Consider the following 21,468-nt stretch of genomic DNA (forward strand, 5'->3'; position numbering starts at 1 on the left):
GATAAGCACTAAATCGATAAGTTCTCTACCGCGGACCACGTGCGGACTAGATCAGGATTGGCGCAGTAGGTCGTCGACCTCTACAGGGATTTGAACGTTCAGACCGACGGACGGCGTGCTCCGAGATGCATCCCCCCTGCTGGCATTGCACCCAGAGTCGTTTTTGGTCGAATCCCATTTCGCTGGGTCCAACGAGCACACGACTAGGCCTACTTAAGTTCGGCGAGCAGACAGATACACCACCGAGTTTCCCAGCCTCCACCTGATCACATTTACAATCCTCTTCCAATCCTTTTACAATTTAATTTATTAATTTAATTTACAAATTTAAAATTACTATTTACAATCCCCCCACCCCCCTTCCCATTCCACCTCCCCCCAAGCCCTCTCCCTCCCACAGATCTAGCGATGTCCCTGCTCTCAAATGTTGTACTTGTATGCTTCCCTCCCACAGATCTCCCGATGTTCCTGCTCTCCATCTTGTCTCCCGCCCCCTTTATCATATGTTTTATGTGTCAGTTTGTCTTTTTGTGATCAATGTTAGCTCTTACACGAGCCTCGACCTTGTATACAAAAAATAAATAATAATAATCCACGAATCGAAGTCACGCTCCAACTGGACGCGACGTGTTCGGCCGGGATCGTGTGAACTTGAGCTTTTCCCGCCAAAGCGTCAAACGCACGTCGGACGCGCGGAGCGTGAGAATCGGTCTGTCTGACGACGCCACGACGGGTGTGGCCCGAACGGCTCCATCGATCGACCTGTCCAGGTCATACTCGTCACAGGAGAGTTAAACATCCTCGGATTCAGGGAGCGCCGGACCCCGGAGGGGCTTTCGGAGGATCCTTCGACCACGAGCTTCATTTTCCACGTGGATTCTCCTCCAGGAAACCCGTTCGTACCAGCAGCCCCCGGGGCACTGCAGCATGTCACGTGATTGTTTATAAACATAATACTTTCGTGCATACGTGATGAATGAACTCGTACAACGAACTCATGCACTAGGTGGTTTGCCGTTGCCTTGGCAGTAGGACCCGGAGCATGAATTTACAATTTGTTCAGGTAGAACTCACCGACTCATGGCGAAAACCTATGGCGCCCAGACGAGACAGCTCGCAGGTGAGTGAGTGTGCTACCTGTGCATCATCCTGTCGGACGTCGACGCTTGTTTTCGCGGGATATTCGGAACAGGCCGCGGACGCGCACTCGACGTGCTCTTCTTCTTCATCAATTTAAACACCTCCTCTCGTTGCTGCGCGTCTCGGAAGTACCTCGTTTTGCACGCCACACTCAGCACCTCCTGCCGTTAACCCTCGGGGCGTGTGGTCATCACCCTACAGACAAGACCCATCCCTGAGGACGCGTTTCCCACGGCTGGGCCGGGCTAATGGCGCCCGGGGCCGCCCCGTACGAATATACCCGCCCCTGCACACTTTGCGAACGGGCAATGGCCCTGCCTGTTCTGCGCACACCTTCTGACGAGCCGCGAGGAGAGCGGTCACGGTGGCTGAACGTTGCTGCGTGCGGCGGCGGCACCGACACGAGCATGAGGATCCTCCTGACGTCACTCCGATGCTCGGATATAAATATGATGGCTGAGGCGCGTCGCTTGGATTATGGCAAGCGAGTACAGGTGCTGTCGGCACTGACGGGTTCGAGTCCACCTTCGAAGTCGCCTGTGCCGCTGTCTCGGGCCGTTCATAAAGTTCGCCGATCGCAGCCGGAATAAGACACGGGGAGGCGCCGCCACTATTTTTAGCAGCTGCGTCCCGCGAGCACGTGCGCGCAGATGGGACCGCGATGGGACCGGGACCGGGCTGCGCGGACCGCGCTCGTGGTCTCGCTCTTCGTGGCGATGCTGCCCGCGGCCTGTCCGGGAACTCCGCGAGCGGACGAGCCGCGCCACGACACGCTGCTGTCGCGATCCCGGCACGGCAGGCCCGGGCACGGGTTGTCCGGCGCCCAGGACGAGAGCGACTACATGTTCGGCATCCGACGGCTGCGCCGCCTCTACTGCAACGTGGGCATCGGTTTTCACCTGCAGGTCCTGCCAGCTGGAAAGATTAACGGCGGGCACAGGGAGAGCTCGTACGGTACGTGCTCGTAGGGTAGAGCGCGGGGCTTGGATGGGAGCTCGTCTCTCTGATTGTGTGCGACCTCGTGCTCTGGAAGCACCGAACGCTGCACGTTTGCTGCTGAATGCAGATAAGAATGGAAAACTTTCAGAGGCAACAGTGGATAGGGGGTTTTGAAGGTGCGGTGGTTAACGTGTCTGAAAGTCATGCGTGTTCAAGACCCCACGGAGTATACAGTATAAGGCCACCAAGAACGGCACCGTCACAAAATCCTTCATGGCATAAAGACGTTGTGACCGTTATACCGTGGTGAAATTAATAATTACTCAAAAGGAATATTACATAATATACATTATATATATACAATTACTTATTTATATAATTATTTATTCATATAATTATTTGTTTATATAATTATTTATTCATATACTTCATTATTTATGTATTTAATTATATATTTACATATATTTAATTATTATTTTATTTATATTTAATTAATTATATATATATAATTCTTTATTTGTTTATGTTGAATCATTAATTTAGATAAATTTAATTATTTATTTATATACTTAATTATTTATTTGTGTATTTAATTATATATTTACATCTATTTAATTATTGTTTTATTTATATTTAATTAACTATATATATATTATATATATATATATATACTTATTTAATTCTTTATTTGTATATATTTAATCATTTATTTGGATATATTTAATTATTTATTTAGATATATTTAATTATTTATATATATATATATAACCGTTTACACCCTTTTGCTGGACCATAACCGCTTCTGTAACCCCAATATGGTGCAACTCGCACAGAGAATGACGTTCGATCGGGAATGCTTTAATCGTGTATAGGCCTTCAATACAGCGTGAAGATGCTGTAAAATTGGTGCTTCATGCGAGATGCGTTCAACCTTTTCCTCACGGATCGTGTAGCTCAACCTGGGCGATTTACCTTAAATCGAGGATCTCCGGAATGTGCTCGATTTGGGTGGTGTAGGCCCGGAAAATACATACAGGACTCGGTGACGTGATGGATCTGGGATTTCGGTGGTTCGGACCCTGGCTGAGTCATACGAAACACTTTAATAATGGCGTGTGCTGCTTCCTTGCTTGATGCTCAACATTTGAAAGCACAGACAAACAACCGCAGGTTGGCAATACTATCGCATGTTTTCATGGGAATATTATGACCTCTTCCTTCCTTGAAGTTCATTGTAAGGGAACTCGTATTTATTTATATATATATATTCTTATATATATTAAATGTATTTGCTACCTCGCCGCTGTATGTAGTAATATAGACAAGCTCTTCTGATAAAAGGTATCGAATCACGGTCTTGTCTGCTCACGTCCGGACTTACCTTGCGAGCTTCAACAACGGCCGTGGTTGTCTCGGTGTTTTCCCTCGGCCGATCCGTATCTGCTTTTCAAACGCGGGCTCAGCGTCGGCGCGTCTCTCCATGTCCCTTGTGTCTGCCGAGATGACAGCAAGAGGAGCTTATCGTGGAGCGGGGCGCCGCGGCCTTTGTCTGCCCGACTCATCAGACAGCGAGGCAAGTCAAGTTCGCCGAACGCCGCTTCTTGTCTGCACTCTGGGAACATCTTTTTGGCAAAAACAGCGAAATGCTCTCAAAACGAGGCGGAACGTCTGGGTGTCCCGAGGGAATCGGCAGGGATTAAATATATACACAGATGTATCATGGACATCACCAGGGAATTCGTTAGGTGTGAACACACCTTCATTTTACCGGTGAAAAATATTTATTTTCGACTAAAAAACCCTTTTTCTCAAATTATTTTTGAGAAAAAAAAAACTAGACTTTTCTGAAATAACTAAGTGCAAATAAGCTTCAAAACGCTACAAGATGTTAGACAACTGACTATTATATACCTGAGAAAAGAGATCATTTTCTAACCAAACGCATTGTCATGACGTCACCATCATAAAGCTCCAGCTGGGCATAAAAGACAATGCGTTCGCATGACTGACGAGCTTTGTTGTTTCCACATCGAGCAGTAATCGCTGTAATAAGACTCCACCTGCTGTCTTGCTAAACGACGTACACACACACACACACACACACACACACACACACACACACACACACACACACACACACACACACACACACACACACACACACACACACACACACACACACACACTGTATATATATATACACACATATATATATATATATATAGCAGCAGCTGTATGGGACACCTTGCTGGCGGTTCTCCACTGCTAATATGAAGGTCGCGTAGTGACTGATATAAAAACCGAAAGGTTCACAGAGTTATAAGTGTATGGAAGCCTCACTGCGTTGCCCTGATGAAGCCCCAACAAGGGCGAAACCAGGTCGGTAACTGTGAGTTTTGCATGCACTTGTGACAGTATCTGAATTTATAATCCGTAATGACGCACTGCTAGATGGTTCCTCTGGAGCTTTGCAGGCAATGCGGACATGCATGGCGATGACGTCATGCTGTCCGCTCATTAGGTTGGAGAACCAGAATACAGATACCATTATTAGTAACTCCCAACCGCAACCAGGTCGACTCCATATGATGAGTGGATACCAGAGATAACGTTACCGTGTGGCAGGCGGTGCTTATCGCTCCCAGCAAGGTGCAGCAGCAGCTGTATGGGACACCTTGCTGGCGGTTCTCCACTGATGATATGGGGGTCGCATAGTGACTGCTATATATTTATATATCTGTGCAGTGTCTCTTTTGTCCAGTGTTGTCACTGAACTACTCCCTCAAACTTTTGTGAAATCCTACCAAACTTCTGGAATGCACCTATCTCTCCCGTTGGTATGTCCTAAGGGTATTTAAAAATATATAGGGTGGGGGGGGGGGGGGGGGGGGGTTGGGAATTTTTTTTTTTTCAACTTCAATTGTTGATAAAATGTAATATGACGTATATTACAAATACATTTGTGCATTATGATTGTTTGAATTATGAATGGTGTGAACCATTAAAAAAACAGCAACTCAGGTACAGTCATTTATCCATATATCTACACATCTGGGCAGTGTCTGTTGTCACTGAACTACTACCTGAAACTTTTGTTGCCGTGGTTGTGAAGTGTTTTTAATAACGTGGTGGTGGTTTTGAACCACGTGGGGGTGAGGTGTTTTTAAATCATGTGGTGGTGAGGTGTTTTGAATTACATGATGGTGAGGTGTTTTGAATTACTTGGTGGTGAGGTGTTTTTAATTATGTGGTGGTGAGGTGTTTTGAATTAGTTGGTGATGAGGTGTTTTGAATTACTTGGTGGTGTGGTTTTTTTAATTATGTGATGGTGAGGTGTTTTGAATTACATGGTGGTAAGGTGTTTTTAATTACATGGTGGTGAGGTGTTTTAAATTATGTGGTGGTGAGGTGTTTTGAATTACGTGGTGGTGAGGTGTTTTGAATTACTTGCTGGTGATGTGTTTTAAATTAGGTGGGGTGAGGTGTTTTAAATTACGTGGGGGTGAGGTATTTTAAATTACATGGGGGTGAGGTGTTTTGAATTACATGGGGGTGAGGTGTTTTGAATTATGTGGTGGTGAGGTGTTTTAAATGACGTGGTGGTGAGGTGTTTTGAATTACATGGTGGTGAGGTGTAATCGTCCCAAACTTCCAGTCTGCTCCTACCCCTCCCGTATGTATGTGCTGAGGGGTTCTTTTTTGAATTTTATATGCTTTTTCAACCTAAATCTTCAACCTAAATTGCTAATAAAAATGTAAAATCACAAACACTTCAAACAAGAAGACGTCATGCGGAGCACGATACTTGCAAATACGCCCCCCACTCCCCAAGAAAAAAAATTCCATTGATACAGCAAATTGTTCATTTCGTTGGTGATTAAAATTAACAATCTTGATCAAAGCTCGGGTTGCAGTTCCAGGAAGGAAGAAACCAGGAAGAAAAGTGACGATTTTTCAGATGAAAAATGATGATTTTGGAAGGTTGACCTTTGACCTTTTGACCTCAAAAATAGTTGGTTTCCCTATTTAGTGACTCAATGTGCAAATGCTGTTCAATATTCAAGTCAATCGGATGAAAATTGATGGGTTTTTTCAGATAAAAAGTGATGATTTTGAAAGTTTGACCTTGAGTTGACCTTTGACCTTTTGACCTAAAAATAGTATCTTTCCCAATTTAGTGAATCGATATGCAAATGCTGTTCAATTTTCAAGTCAATCGGTTGAGAATTGATGGCTTTTTAGATGAAAATTGATGATTTTTAAAATTTGACCTTGAGTTGACCTTTGACCTTTTGACCTCAAAAATAGTATGTTTCCCAATTTAGTGACTCGATATGCAAATGCTGTTCAATTTTCAAGTCAATCGGTTGAGAATTGTTGGCTTTTAAGATGAAAATTGATGATTTATAAAATTTGACCTTGAGTTGAGCTTTGACCTTTTGACCACAAAAATAGTATGTTTCCCAATTTATTGACTCGATATGCAAATGCTGTTCAATTTTCAAGTCAACCGGATTTAAAATGGCGATTTTAGAAATTTGACCTCCAGATGACCTTTGACCTCAAAATTAATAGGCTTCTCGATTGGGTCGACTTATACAACGTGGTGAAGTTTCGTGACGATCGGTTTAGAATTGTGACCTGTAGGCCGGTGACAAACAGACAAACAGACAGAACCACAAACGGAACCGACCAATATACTTGAAAAATCTTTGATTTTGCAAGTAATAAATTTGTGCAAAATTATTGTTTGTATTATGATTGGTGTAAATCATGACAACACAGCAACTCAGGTACAGTCATTATCCTCAGCTAAAATAAGCCCGTTCCTCACTAACTGCGCTCGCCTCACCAAGCTAGGATATATATATATATATATATATATATATATATATATATATATATATATATATATATATATATATATATATATACGTATATATATATATATATATATATATATATATATATATATATAGTATATATATATATATATATATATATATATATATATATATATATATATATATATATATATATATATATATATATATATATATATATATATATATATATATATATATATATATATATATATATATATATATATATATATATATATATATATATATATATATATATATATACAGGGTGATTGAAAAGTAACTCCCTATTTTAAAATACTTATAATTTATTTCTTAACTATAATTTTTACAAAACATGGATAGAAGAAGAAAGCGTATAGCATGAGGTTTTATTTACAATTCGATATGGGCACCAGAATTCGCCACCAGCTTCTCAAGCCGCCCGGAAACCGCGTCAACTGATTTCACCAGGAACTCTTGTGGGATGGAAGACATAACTTCTCGTATTCGCCCTTCAAGTTCTTCCAAAGTCGTTGGTTTGGTACAGTAGACCTGCTCTTTTACCCAACCCCAAAGAAAAAAGTCACATGGTGTTAAGTCAGGGCTCCTGGCTGGCCACTCATACGGACCACGACGACCCATCCATCTCCCAGGGAAGTGGGCATTCAGCCATTCACGAACAACAATAGCAAAATGTGGAGGAGCGCCATCTTGCATGAAAATCAAATCTTCAACATTCTCCGAAGCACTGATAATTGGCCAGATTTCGTCTTGCAGCATGGTGAGCTACCTTTTGGCAATCATGGTATCGCGAAGAATGAAGGGACCTACAATCCTTTCCGAAGTCATTCCACACCACACCGTTACCTTGGGCCGATATTGCGTTTTTTCAGAAATAACACGAGGATCTTCTCCTGCCCAGTAATAGCAGTTGTGACGGTTCACAAACCCACCGATGTGAAATACCGCTTCATCAGACCAGAGGATATTTTTAAAGAGATCAGACCAATCTTCATACCACTAGCTGGGCATGCTCCTGCAGGGTAAGACATCCAGCCATGTTTGTAGGGCTTCCGAATTTCAAACAAAAAATAATCTGAAAAAAAACCAACACAGACTAAATTCTCATACATAAAGGAACAAACACTAAAAATGTGAGAAATATATTACAATAAATAAATAATTTCGAAATATTTTAAAATAGGGAGTTACTTTTCAATCACCCTGTATATATATATATATATATATATATATATATATATATATATATATATATATATATATATATATATATATATATATATATATATATATATACATATATATATATACATACATATATATATATATATATATATTGAAAACACACCTGGTCACAAGTGTACCTCACTGACCGGATCCTCAGTTGAGGTCCTCTGCATCATCCCCTTTCGGCCCTTCAACCTCGATATGGTCAGCTAAGGTGGGCCAGCAGGGGCACATACACCTCCACATGCAGCAGCTACACCTGGGTGCGTGTGTATATATGTATATATATATATATATATACAGTCACGTGAAAAAGTATGTACACCCCATGTAAAGTTTTGACTTTTTCGACATATTTCAACATACAGCTATTTGATCTTCATTTCAACAATATTGATAGATAAAGGTGATATAATATAACAAATATCATGAAACATTTACATTTTGTAGTCCATTGTATAATTTAAATAAACATAAATGCAAATTTCGCATGTGGAAAAAGTAAGTACACCCTTGCCTCTAATAGGTGGTATTGCCCCCATTTGGCAGAACCAACCTCAAGTAGGCGTTTCTTATAACTGTCTACCAGTCTCTGACATCGACTGGGAGAAATTTTTGCCCACTTCTCCATGCAGAATTCTTTCAGCTGTGCGATGTTTGAGGGGTTTCTTGCATGCACAGCTCGTTTCAAATCCCCCCACAACATCTCGATGGGATTTACATCCGGGCCTTGACTTGGCCATTCCAGAACCCTCCATTTCTTTCTTTTCAGTCATTCCTTGGTGGATTTACTGGTATGTTTAGGGTCATTGTCATGTTGCAAGGTCCACACTCGGTTGAGCTTCAACTTTCCGACAGATGGCCTCACATTATCCTCAAGCACCCTCTGGTACAATGAAGAATTCATCGTGGATTCTATGATGGTGAGCTGCCCAGGCCCGGATGCAGCAAAGCTGCCCCTAATATTTCCACCACCATGCTTTACAGTTGGTATCAGGTTCTTGTGGTCAAATGCTGTCTTTGGTTTTCACCAAACATGTCTTCTGGTACTGTAGCCAAATAGCTCTACCTTTGACTCATCTGTCCAGAGCACAGTGTTCCAGAAGTGCTGGTCTTTGCCTAGGTGTTCATTGGCAAACTTTAGTCTTGCCCAGATGTTCTTTCTGGACAGCAAAGGTTTCCTCCTGGCACACCTCCCATGTAGATCATGTAGATCAAATTTGTGCAGCCTCTTTCTAATGGTAGACTCGTGCACTTTGACATCAACAGTGGCAAGAGCTACATGTAGGTCCCGTGATGACATTCTGGGGTTCTTAGAGACTTCTTTCAGCATCTTGCGGTCTGCTTTCGGGCTGAACCTGCTGGGGCAGCCTGGCCTGAACAAGTTGGCAGTTGTTTGGAATCTTCTCCACTTCTAAATGTTCTTTGGGACAGTCGAATGATTGATTTCAAATTGTTTGGAGATCTTTTTTTAATCCCTCCCCAGACTCGTACGCATCTATAACGTTCTTTCTGAAGGCCTCAGAGAGCTCTTTTGATCTAGGCATGGTGACGCCGCACACTTCAACAACAAAGAGCAAACCAAACGAAATGTCTGAGGTTTAAATCAGACAGGTTCCTCCAAGATCCTCTCGAACGATGTTCTAATCATTTGCACCTGAGCTGGTGCACCTGATTCTAATTTTAGGCATTTGAAGTAGTGATAAATGTAGGGGTGTACTTACTTTTTCCACATGCGAAATTTGCATTTATGTTTATTTAAATTATACAATGGACTACAAAATGTAAATGTTTCATGATATTTGTTATATTATAGTGTGGCGGACACAAAAGCCCACTGGCGTGGTGACATCATTCCGCGCACCAAGTGGGCGGTGGCCACGCCCGAGGGGTAGGCGTGGCCTCATGATATACACCGGGCGCGCAGCCCGGAGCGCGCCAGTGTTACAGTGAGCTCCTGAAATAAAGACGCTTATAAGTTACCGCTTGTCCGCTTCCTCCTTGCTCGCAAGCAGCGCGCGTAACGCCGCGCTTTACTGGTGACCCCCTTGACGTTGGATCTGCCGGAGCGATCCTTCCACACGCGACGCCATTGCCATGGCCAACTTCATCAAACTTCCCGAATTTTGGGAGGCTCAGGCCGAAGTCTGGTTCGTCCAGGCCGAAGCCCAATTTAAGCTTCGGCGCCTCACCGGCGATGACACGCGCTATTGCCACGTCGTCGCCTCCCTCGGGCCCGGCACGGCCGCTCGAGTTGTGTCCGTCCTTCGCCACCCACCGGACGGCCACAAGTACGAGGCACTCAAGCGGCTACTCCTAGCCACGTTCGGCCTCACGGACGACGCACGGGCCGACCGCCTCCTGGATCTCCCCGAGCTCGGTGACACGCGCCCGTCGGTCCGAATGGACCATATGCTGTCACTGTTGGGCGACGAAGCCCCCGGTTCTCTATTCCGGGCGCTTTTCCATCGCCAACTTCCAGCGCAGGTTCGCCTCGCGTTGGCCGGGACCGGGCTAACGGAACCCCGAGCATTGGCAGCCGAGGCGGACAAGTACTTCGCCGCTTCGGACACGCGGGCGAGAGTCGGCGTGGCCGTCACGCCCTCGTGGCTGATGCTGCTGATGCTGCTGCTGATGCTGCTGATCCACAGCATCAGCTTATACAGCATACGCAGCATGCTGATACGCACCTCGTGACCGCCGCCACGCCCCGCCCACCGCCGCGGCGAAAACCGCCACCGCGGGGAACCCCGCCAACTCCACCGGCCTGGCGGAGCCAGCCGCGCTCCTCCAGCTCCACCACCTGGTGCTGGTTCCACGCCAAGTTCGGCCACGAAGCTCGGCAGTGTCATCCGCCATGCTCCTTCAACAGGTCGGGAAACGCCTGGGCCAGCGCTCAATAGTGGCGATGAGCGCCGGCCATTCGAGCAGCCTGCTGTTCATAATGGACACCTTCTCCGGGCGCCGTTACCTGTGCGACACAGGAGCGCAGGTGAGTGTCGTTCCCGCCGGCACGTCAGACAAGCACGCCGCGGGTGGGGGCCCCACGCTGCTTGCCGCGAACGGGACGCCCATCCGTACGTACGGAAAACGCTGCCTCTCTCTGCGGTTCGGAGGGCAGGTTTTCCGATGGACGTTCGTCACCGCCGACGTGCCCATGGCACTGCTTGGCACGGACTTCCTGTGCGCTAATGGGCTCCTGGTCGACGTCAAGCGCAGACGTCTTGTCCAGGCCGAGACGTTCAGCTCGCTCGCTTGTGCGTTGCCCAGCTCAACGAGCGGCTTGCCAAGCGGCTTGCCGAACGGTTCGGTTCTGGCCACGTTGGTCTGTACGCTTCCGGCAGCGGACGCATTCACCCGCCTCCTCGCCGGCTTCCCGGCCCTCACGCGGCCCACCTTCTCGGCAGGGGCCATCAAGCACGGGGTGGCCCGTCACATCCCCACCGTTGGGCCACCGGTCTACGCCCGGGCACGCCGCCTCGAGCCGACGAAGCTGGCGGTGGCAAAAGCGGCGTTCGCTACCCTGGAGCGACTCGGCATCGTTCGGCGCTCAGAGTGCTTGGGCGTCGCCGCTGCACATCGTGCCGAAGCCCGGCGGGGGATGGCGACCGTGCGGGGACTATCGCCATCTCAATGACGCCACGACTCCCGACCGCTACCCCGTCCCCCACATTCAGGACTTTTCCACCCGTTTGGCGGGCATGTCCTTCTTCTCGAAGGTGGACCTCATACGTGGCTACCATCAGGTCCCCGTCAGGCCGGAGGACGTCCCGAAGACGGCGGTCATCACGCCATTCGGACTCTTCGAGTTCCTGCGCATGCCCTTCGGTCTGAAGAATGCGGCTCAGGCGTTCCAGCGACTGATGGACAGCGTCCTGCGTGACTTGGATTTTGTCTACGTCTACCTGGACGATATCCTCGTCGCCAGCGCGTCCCGCGAAGAGCACCTACGCCACCTCCGCACGCTCTTTGAACGCCTGGGCCAGCATGGCCTGATTGTGAACCCCGCAAAGTGCCGGTTCGGCGCCACCATAATCGATTTTCTGGGGCACCGTGTCACCAGGCACGGAGCCGTCCCCCTGCCGGCCAAGGTGGAGGCGGTGAAGGGGTTTCCGTGACCCCGCACGATCAGAGGGCTGCAGGAGTTCCTGGGCATGGTGAACTTTTACCATCGGTTCCTGCCCCGTATCGCCCAGCTCCTGCGCCCCCTGCACGAAGCTCTCCGAGGTAAGCCGGGCAAAGGCGACGTTACCTGGACCGAGCAGATGGACACGGCGTTCACGGGCGCGAAGCTCGCCTTGGCTAACGCCACCATGCTCGCGCACCCGGCGCCCGATGCACCGATCGCCCACACCACCGATGCCTCGGACTACGCGGTGGGCGCGGTGCACGAGCAATGGGTGCGTGGAGCTTGGCAACCGCTGGCGTTCTTTAGCCGGCAGCTTCGCCCGCCCGAACGCCGTTACAGTACCTTCGACCGCGAGTTGCTCGGGCTTCACTTGGCGGTCAGGCACTTCCGCCATCTGCTCGAGGGCCGTGCGTTCACTGCCTTCGTCGACCACAAGCCGCTGATCTTCGCGATGGGCAAGGTCACCGAGCCGTGGTCGGCCCGGCAGCAGCGTCACCTCTCGGCCGTGTCCGAGTACATGACGGACATCCAGCACGTCGCGGGGAAGGACAACCCGGTGGCGGATTGCCTTTCCCGGGCCGTCGCCCACGCAGTCCACCTCGGCATCGACTATGCCCGGATGGCAGCGGACCAGGCCGCTGACCCCGACGTCCAGGCCTTGCGGACCGCCGTCACGGGCCTCCGCGTCACCGAGGTGGCGTTCGACGGCGCGGGCGCGGCCCTCTTGTGCGACGTCTCCATCGGGCGTCCTCGCCCCATCGTGCCCGCGGGCTGGCAGCGCCAGGTGTTTGACGCCATCCACGGCCTGTCCCACTCGGGCACGAGGGCCTCCCAAAGGCTGATCGCCGACAAGTTCGTCTGGCATGGCCTCCGGAAGGCCGTCCGCGGCTGGGCCAGGACGTGCCTCGCGTGCCAGCGCGCCAAGGTGCACCGGCACACCCAGGCCCCGTTGGCCCCGTTCACGGTGCCGGAACGCCGGTTTGACCACGCCCACGTGGACCTGGTGGGACCTCTGCCCCCCTCGCGGGGTTTCACCTACGTCCTCACCATGGTGGACCGCACCACCCGGTGGCCGGAGGCCGTGCCCTTGGCGTCGACAACGGCGGCCGATGTCGCGCAGGCTTTCATCGCCACCTGGGTCGCCCGGTTCGGCGCCCCCTCAGACATCTCGTCCGACCGCGGCCCCCAGTTCACCTCGGAGCTCTGGGGGGCGGTCGCGCAGGGGCTCGGGGTCCGGCTGCACCGAACCACGGCCTACCACCCCCAGGCTAACGGCCTGTGTGAGCGATTTCACCGCTCATTGAAGGCCGCGCTCCGGGCCACCCTCCGCGACGGCGGCTGGGCCGACAGGCTCCCCTGGGTCCTGCTTGGCCTCCGGACGGCGCCCAAGGAGGACCTGCGCGCATCCGTGGCGGAGTTGGTCTTCGGGCAACCGCTGCGGGTGCCGGGCGAGTTCCTCCCCGACTCCACGGCACCATGGTCCGCGGCACAGCAGCGCTCCGCTCTGCAAGAGACCGCCCAGAGGTTCGCCCCGGTGCCAACGGCATGCCACGGGCACCCACCGACGCACGCCGCCCCGGAGCTTCGCACGGCGGAGTACGTCTTCGTCCGCCATGATGCCCACCGGACACCACTGCGGCCCCCGTACGACGGGCCTTTCCGCGTGCTGGAGACCGGGGAGAAGCACTTCACCCTGGACATCGGCGGTACTCCTGACCGCGTTTCGGTAGACCGCCTCAAGCCGGCCCACCTCGACGTGGACCATCCACCGCCAGTGGCCCGACCCCCACGTCGGGGCCGCCCCCCTGCGGGCGGACCCCCGGCACCGCCCAGCCCCGCCGCCACGCCGCCCCCCGGTCCTGCACCCATCCCAGGGGCAGCCAGGGGCATCCCACCTGGCATCCCTGCACCCCGGACGCCGCCGATCGCCAGGGGGCGCTTTGGCCGGGTCATTCGTCTGCCCCGCAAACTGGCCCTCCAGGTGCGCGGGAATTCTGGGGGGGCGCGTGTGGCGGACACAAAAGCCCACTGGCGTGGTGACATCATTCCGCACACCAAGTGGGCGGTGGCCACGCCCGAGGGGTAGGCGTGGCCTCATGATATACACCGGGCGCGCAGGCCGGAGCACGCCAGTGTTACAGTGAGCTCCTGAAATAAAGACGCTTATAAGTTACCGCTTGTCCGCTTCCTCCTTGCTCGCAAGCAGCGCGCGTAACGCCGCGCTTTAATAGCACCTTTATCTGTCAATATTGTTGAAATGAAGATCAAATAGCTGTATGTTGAAATATGTTGAAAAAGTCAAAACTTTACATGGGGTATACTTACTTTTTCTAAGTGACTGTATATATATTATTGTATATATATATATATTGTTACCGAATCGGAGTATGGCACTCCCCTTACCGAGGGGGGTTTAATCCCCTTGTCGTTAAGCTGGCCGTCTCCGTCCCTGGACCCACCCCGCTCCTTTGTGGGATAGGATTGGCCAAGGTGATTAGTCAAGGGATTCCCGGACACCTCTGCCAATCCCTCCACAAAGCAGGTGGATGGCCCCGCTCGAATCCCGGACAAGATGGTATTTTGCCGAGTGGTTTAGCAGTCCGGAATCCGAGCCGTTAGCAATCGACTAAACCCGATTGCGAAGCGGGTCGGCTAAAATCGTGCCACAGGTACTCAATTGAAAGAAATCACGAAAGCAATCGGATGAGAATGAAACCAAAGTAAGGAGGAACAGGTATTTATTGACTATTATTTACAAAACCAAAGAAACCAAAGGAGAGGAAAAAGAAACGAAAGTAATTTACAGAAGAAGAAGAAGAAGACAGTGCAATTCTTAGACCAAGCTTAACTTATACCCCAGGGACAATACAAACATCACAAACTCACGTACACTAATGGGGAATTGAAGGCAGGAATGAATGGCTGGAAGGAGAAGGTGGGACCACAGGGCTGGAAGGATGAGGTTCAGGTCCGTGCAGAACGGCAGGGCTGGAGGTGAGCGGCCGCCGACTCCCCGCACTCTGGTTCACACGGCAGGGTTGCTCGCGGCAGCGCGCCAAAGGTTTACGCGGTAGGGGCTGTTTGAAGCAGCGTCTCTCTCTCGTAACTCACTCCACAGAACTCCGAACTTGGTCAACACTCAAGCGCCTCCCTCCACAGAACTGCTTGGTTCGTGCTCCCTCACTCATCTGCATAAGCAGTCCCTCACTCCTCCTTTTATTGCCCTCCCCGAAATCAAGCCGCGGGCTACGAGGGCACGCCTACCGGGTCGCTCACCGTGGTGCTGATTGGCTGTTAGGGCTGGCTGACTCCACCTCTGATGACGATGAGGTGCCACGCCCCCCTTCTTCTCTGAGATGAGCACATGGCAATGGCGGCTTGCAGGAATGGAAAACCACTCGCACCCTTTTGAAGGGAAAATGGGCCTACTCTTATTTGATTGATGCAACGCAGATTCAACTATTGGACACATGGCCTTACCTGAAACACATAATAATGATAAAACTACGAAAGGGCCTATGATTTGCCACGTGTTGCAATGTGGACTAACTAAGGTGCAATTATTTCATTTAACAGCCAATTAAGGGGGAATGTACACAGAGGTTATTTATAAGGGAATTTACTACTAAATTGACAAAGTGAAGGTTCTAAAAACCGCAACACAGCACCCTCATTCCTCACGGCACGTCTCGGGCCGAAAAACGTTAACTTAGTGTGACACGCAGGCGTAACTTCCCTCTACTATTAACCTTACCCTGAGTGCGACAGTTTTAAACACAAATAAGTATGTCCCCCTACTACGTTGCATCCTACCTAACAGATTCACGCCCACAATTAACAGAGTTGCGGAATTAATTCTCAAACTATACATTTACGGTGGGGAGAATTATTTACAAGTGACATTATTACATTATTTACAAAACGCAACCCAGGACCTGTCATTTTTCTGAGGAAACAAAAAGAATCATGTGGGAGGGAGGAGACAGCATGCACTGCATCGATACACCACCTCACATGCCCAGGGATGCGGAAATTTATTGTAATGCATCCCCGAGCATGCAAGCACCAAAGCACCAATCATAAGCACCAGTCAAAGCACCAATAAAAGCACCAATAAAAGCAAGTGATGGTCTTGATGTTCCTTGCTGCTGCTCCCTCTGCTGGCCGTTGTCTCTTCCAGATGTTCTCTCTTAATGGTCTCAACTTGTGGCTTGCTGCCTACTTGCAATAATAATAAATAAAAAAGCACAAACCGTGTCCATTTTTATTTATGGCCCACAGGGGCCAGCTGTGGGTGGTCCACCTGTAGGGCAAAAGGGGGCCACCTCTCCGTGGTCCGCAAGTAAACTTTCTTGGGCCATGGTGGCCGGTCCCAGCAGAGGGGTCATGCCCCAAAACGTGGGGTCCATCAGTGTGGTGCTCGGCCACAGAACCGTGGTCCATATGGTGGTGCATGGCCGCAAGACGTGCGGTCCATAAGTGGTGCATCGATTCAGGCAGCTGGCAGCGGGGGCTCGGGCACACAATTGCGGCTCCCGCACGCTCTCCCTCAGTGCCCAGAGAGCACGGTCCATGGGGGGAGGGGGGAGGAAGACAAAGCAGAGTCAGCGAGGGCAAGGGTGCAAGGGTACACATCAACACAGGTAATGCAGAGCGAGGTGCGCACGGTGAGCGGGCGGAGAAAGCTTGTCCCTATCATACGCCACCCCCCCCCCCCCTGTCACCTACTCTACCTTTGCCCTTACCCCATATTTACAAAATCTACACATTTACCAATTCGTCACTATCGTCACGTCTTCCCCATATCTCCCCTAATACCAAATTTGTTACAATCCCTCTAAACCAAATTTCCCATCACCAATTCATCATCAATCCCTCCTAAGGAGGAAGCGATGGAACAACCAGCACAATGTCTCACCCACGTCATGATGCATCTCACATTCCCAAAAACATCTGCACAAAAATAAATAACAAACCATGGCATGGTGTGGAGTTCTGTCACCTCAGGTGAGTGGGTGTAGATGGTACGAGGAGATTTCAATCCTAACTATCCTCTAAATGACTTTAACACTTTTACACTACCCGGGGTCTTTCCCTGCAAAACCATTGGCCATCTTACTCTATGCGGTTTTAAGAACCAAATTCCCATTGACCAAACTGTGGTGCTTCCTCAATTTGGGGTCTCACTCCCCCGATTCAACTCCCTGTGCCTTTGCACAATTTCAGGACTGGGTCGTGTGGCTCTCCCAGCAGGTCTACCCACCTGCACACCGCCACCACTGCAGTTGCCTCCGAGCTTACCTGCTCCTTACCTAACCTATCTAACTGGGGAAGGCCCTCTCTGACACTTACCTCCTCGGTGCCCTCTCTGGCACTGGGCTACCCGGGTCCGTCCTCCCGATCCTCGGGCCCCATCCACAACTCTACCGGCTCCCAGAGCCCACCTGCGGCCTAACCTGGCCGACATCCTCACAGTGGCGGAGTGTCCAACCAACCACACACACTAACAGGCCACACGCCCAGCCATTCCACGTCACTAATGCACCCATCCAAACACCATTCTACCACACGCACCACAGATGCCAATATCCACCACAATTTACCTATACCCTCTGTCTTACTCTTAAACTACCCTCCCCGAGTATTCGTGATAGGGGTCCATCTTCCCCATCCACTCCCTTCGCGCCAACCACTCCACTCTACGTTTTCCACCGTACTCACTCCACACCATCCATTCCATACTCCATTCCAATTATTTCATTCAACCATTCTCCATACACCTGTTCACTTGCACACCTGTGCTCACAAACACCTGGTGGCTCTTGCAGCCTCATTTCCTCCCAGGCTTCTTCGTTCACTACAATGCCATTCACCCACACTCCCAATACTCTGCTCAATACTCTTTCTACACACACACACACAGCATCATCTAAATCTAAGTACTCCCTTCTGCAACTCGCGCTTCCCAGTCACCCCTTATACTATTGCCCTTCCTCGTCGTTATAATCCATCTAACCTACCTACGTCCCCTACTACAGGTATCATGTCGCTACTTAACCCTACGGTTACCTATTGTCATTTCTCTAGATCCCTAATCCATTATCCAAACCCTCCCTCGGCGAACTTACACTGCCAAAACCCCATAATCTATAGCTCATGTGCCCGGGTGGATGTGAGGGATGGTGGATTTGCCATCCCTCCACCTCGGGCATCTCCCACTATCAATTTTGCCCATCCAATTTTCTGCCAATCAAATTTACCAATCATTGGTGCGTGGTGCCAATCAAATTTGCCAATCCAATTTGCCAATCATCAATTTCCTACCCCTATTCGTCCATTATTCTGAGCCTCGGTGCATCGTTACATTCTCAAAGCCCGGCTTCGCAAAGCCGAGCAATGAATTTGGGTGGTTTGGTCGCCTGCAGGTTGAGTCCGTCCGGCATTCGGTTCAGGGGAGGAGATTTGCTCGGGCCGAGGTTTAAAGCACCATCCCTATGCAGGGCCTCTCGCTCCCAAGCGCGATGGGCCAACCTTGCCCGGGTGGAACGCCGCCACCACAAGGGGGCGCCGTTCCGGTCCCCCCTACCTTCCCTCGAACCGGACCGGTCGCCTTGCCCGGCAAAGCCCGGACTCGACCGTGCGGGGCAGGCCGCAGCCCGGATCGTGCACAACGCTCCGAAGAGGAGCGACGCAGCACCGATCCCCGCCGGCTCCCGCAATACCCAAAGCCTGGCATGGACCGAGCGCTCGCGTCGGTTAAACGTCGGTCTAACTGCTGCTCCGTTTAACGTCGAAGCCTTACTCGCATGCTCGCATCCATACGCGACACCTTTCACACTCTCCAAACCCGGCGCACCAACGCCGCTCGTATATCCCACACACTTTGTCACAGCACTCGCTCGTGCATACCCCTTTCTTACGCACTCTGTTACGCACCACTCCTCTCACGCACCTTCTCGCGCACTCATCCTACTCGCACACTCCATCGCACACCACTCCTCTGTTACGTACTCCGTAACACTCACCACGGGTGTGCACTCCTGCACATACCCACTCACGTGCTCCGATGTGCCCTCCCGCACCGGCGCCACCACCAACTCACTCTCCGTGTCACACTCCGTACACTCTGTTTCACACATACCCTCCGACGTGCATTCGCTCTCGCACCCGGTATCACTCCCACACTTTGTAACACACTCACTCTCCGACGCACACTTTTTCCTCACACGCATGCCATTTTTTCTCACACAGCGCCCAACAGACCTCCCACAAACGCCCGCGGTACGCTGGGATCCCAAGCGCGTGAAAATTCTTTTCACGCCAAACATCCTCCTGCAAAACCTATTAGCACCATATACCACCTTACTCACCTTTGGGATCCTCCTCTCTACGGGCACCTGCAAATCTTTATAAGGATTAGCAAGTACGGCATCAGGATGTGATTTCAGACTTTGTACATTATCCATTTCTCACTTCTGCTGGTGCTTTTCTAAATCTGCCGTCTCTACAAGCCCGATTTCAACTATTTCTTTCTCTTTATTCACCTCGACGACCCCTGGCTTTATTAAAATTCCGTCTTCCACCTCAGCGGTCGCCGGCTTCCCCACACCCCGGGTCGCGATTTCTACCCCGGTCCAGTTACCTGTGCCTTGCTCCGACTCGCTCAACCTGCGCTCCTCGACCCGCGTTACCCTGTCGCATACCCCCGCAACCTTTTCGCCCGATTTGCTCCCAAGGTTCTCCCCTACTGCCAAATTCGTCCCCATCTTTTCCATATCACACCTGGATTCCTCCCTTTTTGACTCTGCATTCATTTCTTTTAGTTCCTTAGTCATTTGAACACCCATGTCGTTAATTTCCCTGGTGGATATGAGCCCCTGGGCATACATTTTGTTTTCTTCATCCCACTGGGTCAAAAATTTCAACAAATTTGCAAATAATGGATCCCAGGCCGTTGACAACGCGGGCTCGACTGCCACGACCACGTGCGAGGCGCCATTCTGTGCTCCTCTAACCTCATGCGCGAGGCCGCCATCTTGTGCGCCTGAAATCCCCTCTACCGCATTCGTATTGCTCTACTCTTCCAATTCCTCCCTGGGGTCCTGGGTTACATCCAAACCCTCTTCTTCTACCCCCACCGGCATCCGACCGACTTGATCATCCATGGCACGATTTTAATTTGGATGTTACTACAATTTCGGCCGCTCCAAATTTTGACCAAATTTTTAAGATGTTTCAAAAATTTGGTTCGGGTCCAAATCCCACTCCCCGACACCAATTGTTACGGCCAATAGTACAATTGGTGTCCAAAATTTGGGCTAAATAATTTTAGTCCCAGGTTCCAGATCCCACTCCTGACACCAATTGTTACGGATCTGGGGGACAGCACTCCCGTTAGCAAGGGCGGTTTAATCCCCTTGTCTTGTTAAGCTGGCCGTCTGACCGGTCCTGGGGGTATGACGTCACGCCCGGACAGCGCTGAATAGGGTAGTAGGCCAATCCTTCCTATGACCTAAGTACCAGCGCCTTCCGGTATGCGAGGAAATACTCCCACCCGAGCCGCAGCGTAATTGATGGATTGCGCCGAGCGAAGCGAGCCGCGACGCGGGCCGTTAACAAAAGACTAAACCCGATTGTAAGCGGTTCTGCCAAAATCGTGACACAGGTATTCAATAGGGAAAACACGAAGACGATCGGACGAGAATGAAAACCAAAGAATAAGGAGGAACAGGGATTTATTAATTATTATACAAAACCAAAGAAACCAAAGGAGAAACGAAAGCAATATACAGAAGAAGAAGACACAGAGCAAATCCTTAAACAAGCTTAATTATACCCAGGGACAAGACAAACAGAACAAACTCACGTACACTAATGGGTTTTCAGACAGGAATGGTGGGAAGGATGAGAAGGGCAGACGGTCCACAGGGCTGGTGGCAGGGAGCTTCGGGAATCGCGGCACGCCGTTGGTGGCCCACGTGAGCGTCCACGCTCCGGTGCAGTGGCGAAAACCCGGTCGTCAGTGCTGGTTGGTAACGCGTCTCTCTCCAGTGTTCCTTTCTCATGAACCTCCTTCCGCGTCTCTTCTCATGGGGGCCTCGTGCCAAGGGTTTTATAACCACGCCCTTGGAACCCTCTCGAACCCTC

The 21,468-nt window shown here is 50.3% G+C and overlaps 1 protein-coding gene across 1 annotated transcript in view; it reads left to right on the forward strand.

Annotated features, from left to right (window-relative positions):
* The first annotated feature begins 1,483 nt into the window (after positions 1–1,483).
* LOC137423137 (fibroblast growth factor 4B) overlaps positions 1,484–21,468 on the forward strand; it is a 53,755-nt gene continuing 33,770 nt past the window's right edge. Inside the window, exon 1 of the mRNA XM_068109969.2 lies at positions 1,484–2,094. Coding sequence (XP_067966070.1) covers positions 1,791–2,094 — 304 coding nt within the window. The 5' untranslated portion in view covers positions 1,484–1,790. The remainder of the gene's footprint in view (positions 2,095–21,468) is intronic.

This window comes from Myxine glutinosa, chromosome 3, assembly GCF_964187855.1.
Source record: "Myxine glutinosa chromosome 3, kmMyxGlut1.1, whole genome shotgun sequence".
NCBI lineage: Eukaryota > Metazoa > Chordata > Myxini > Myxiniformes > Myxinidae > Myxine > Myxine glutinosa.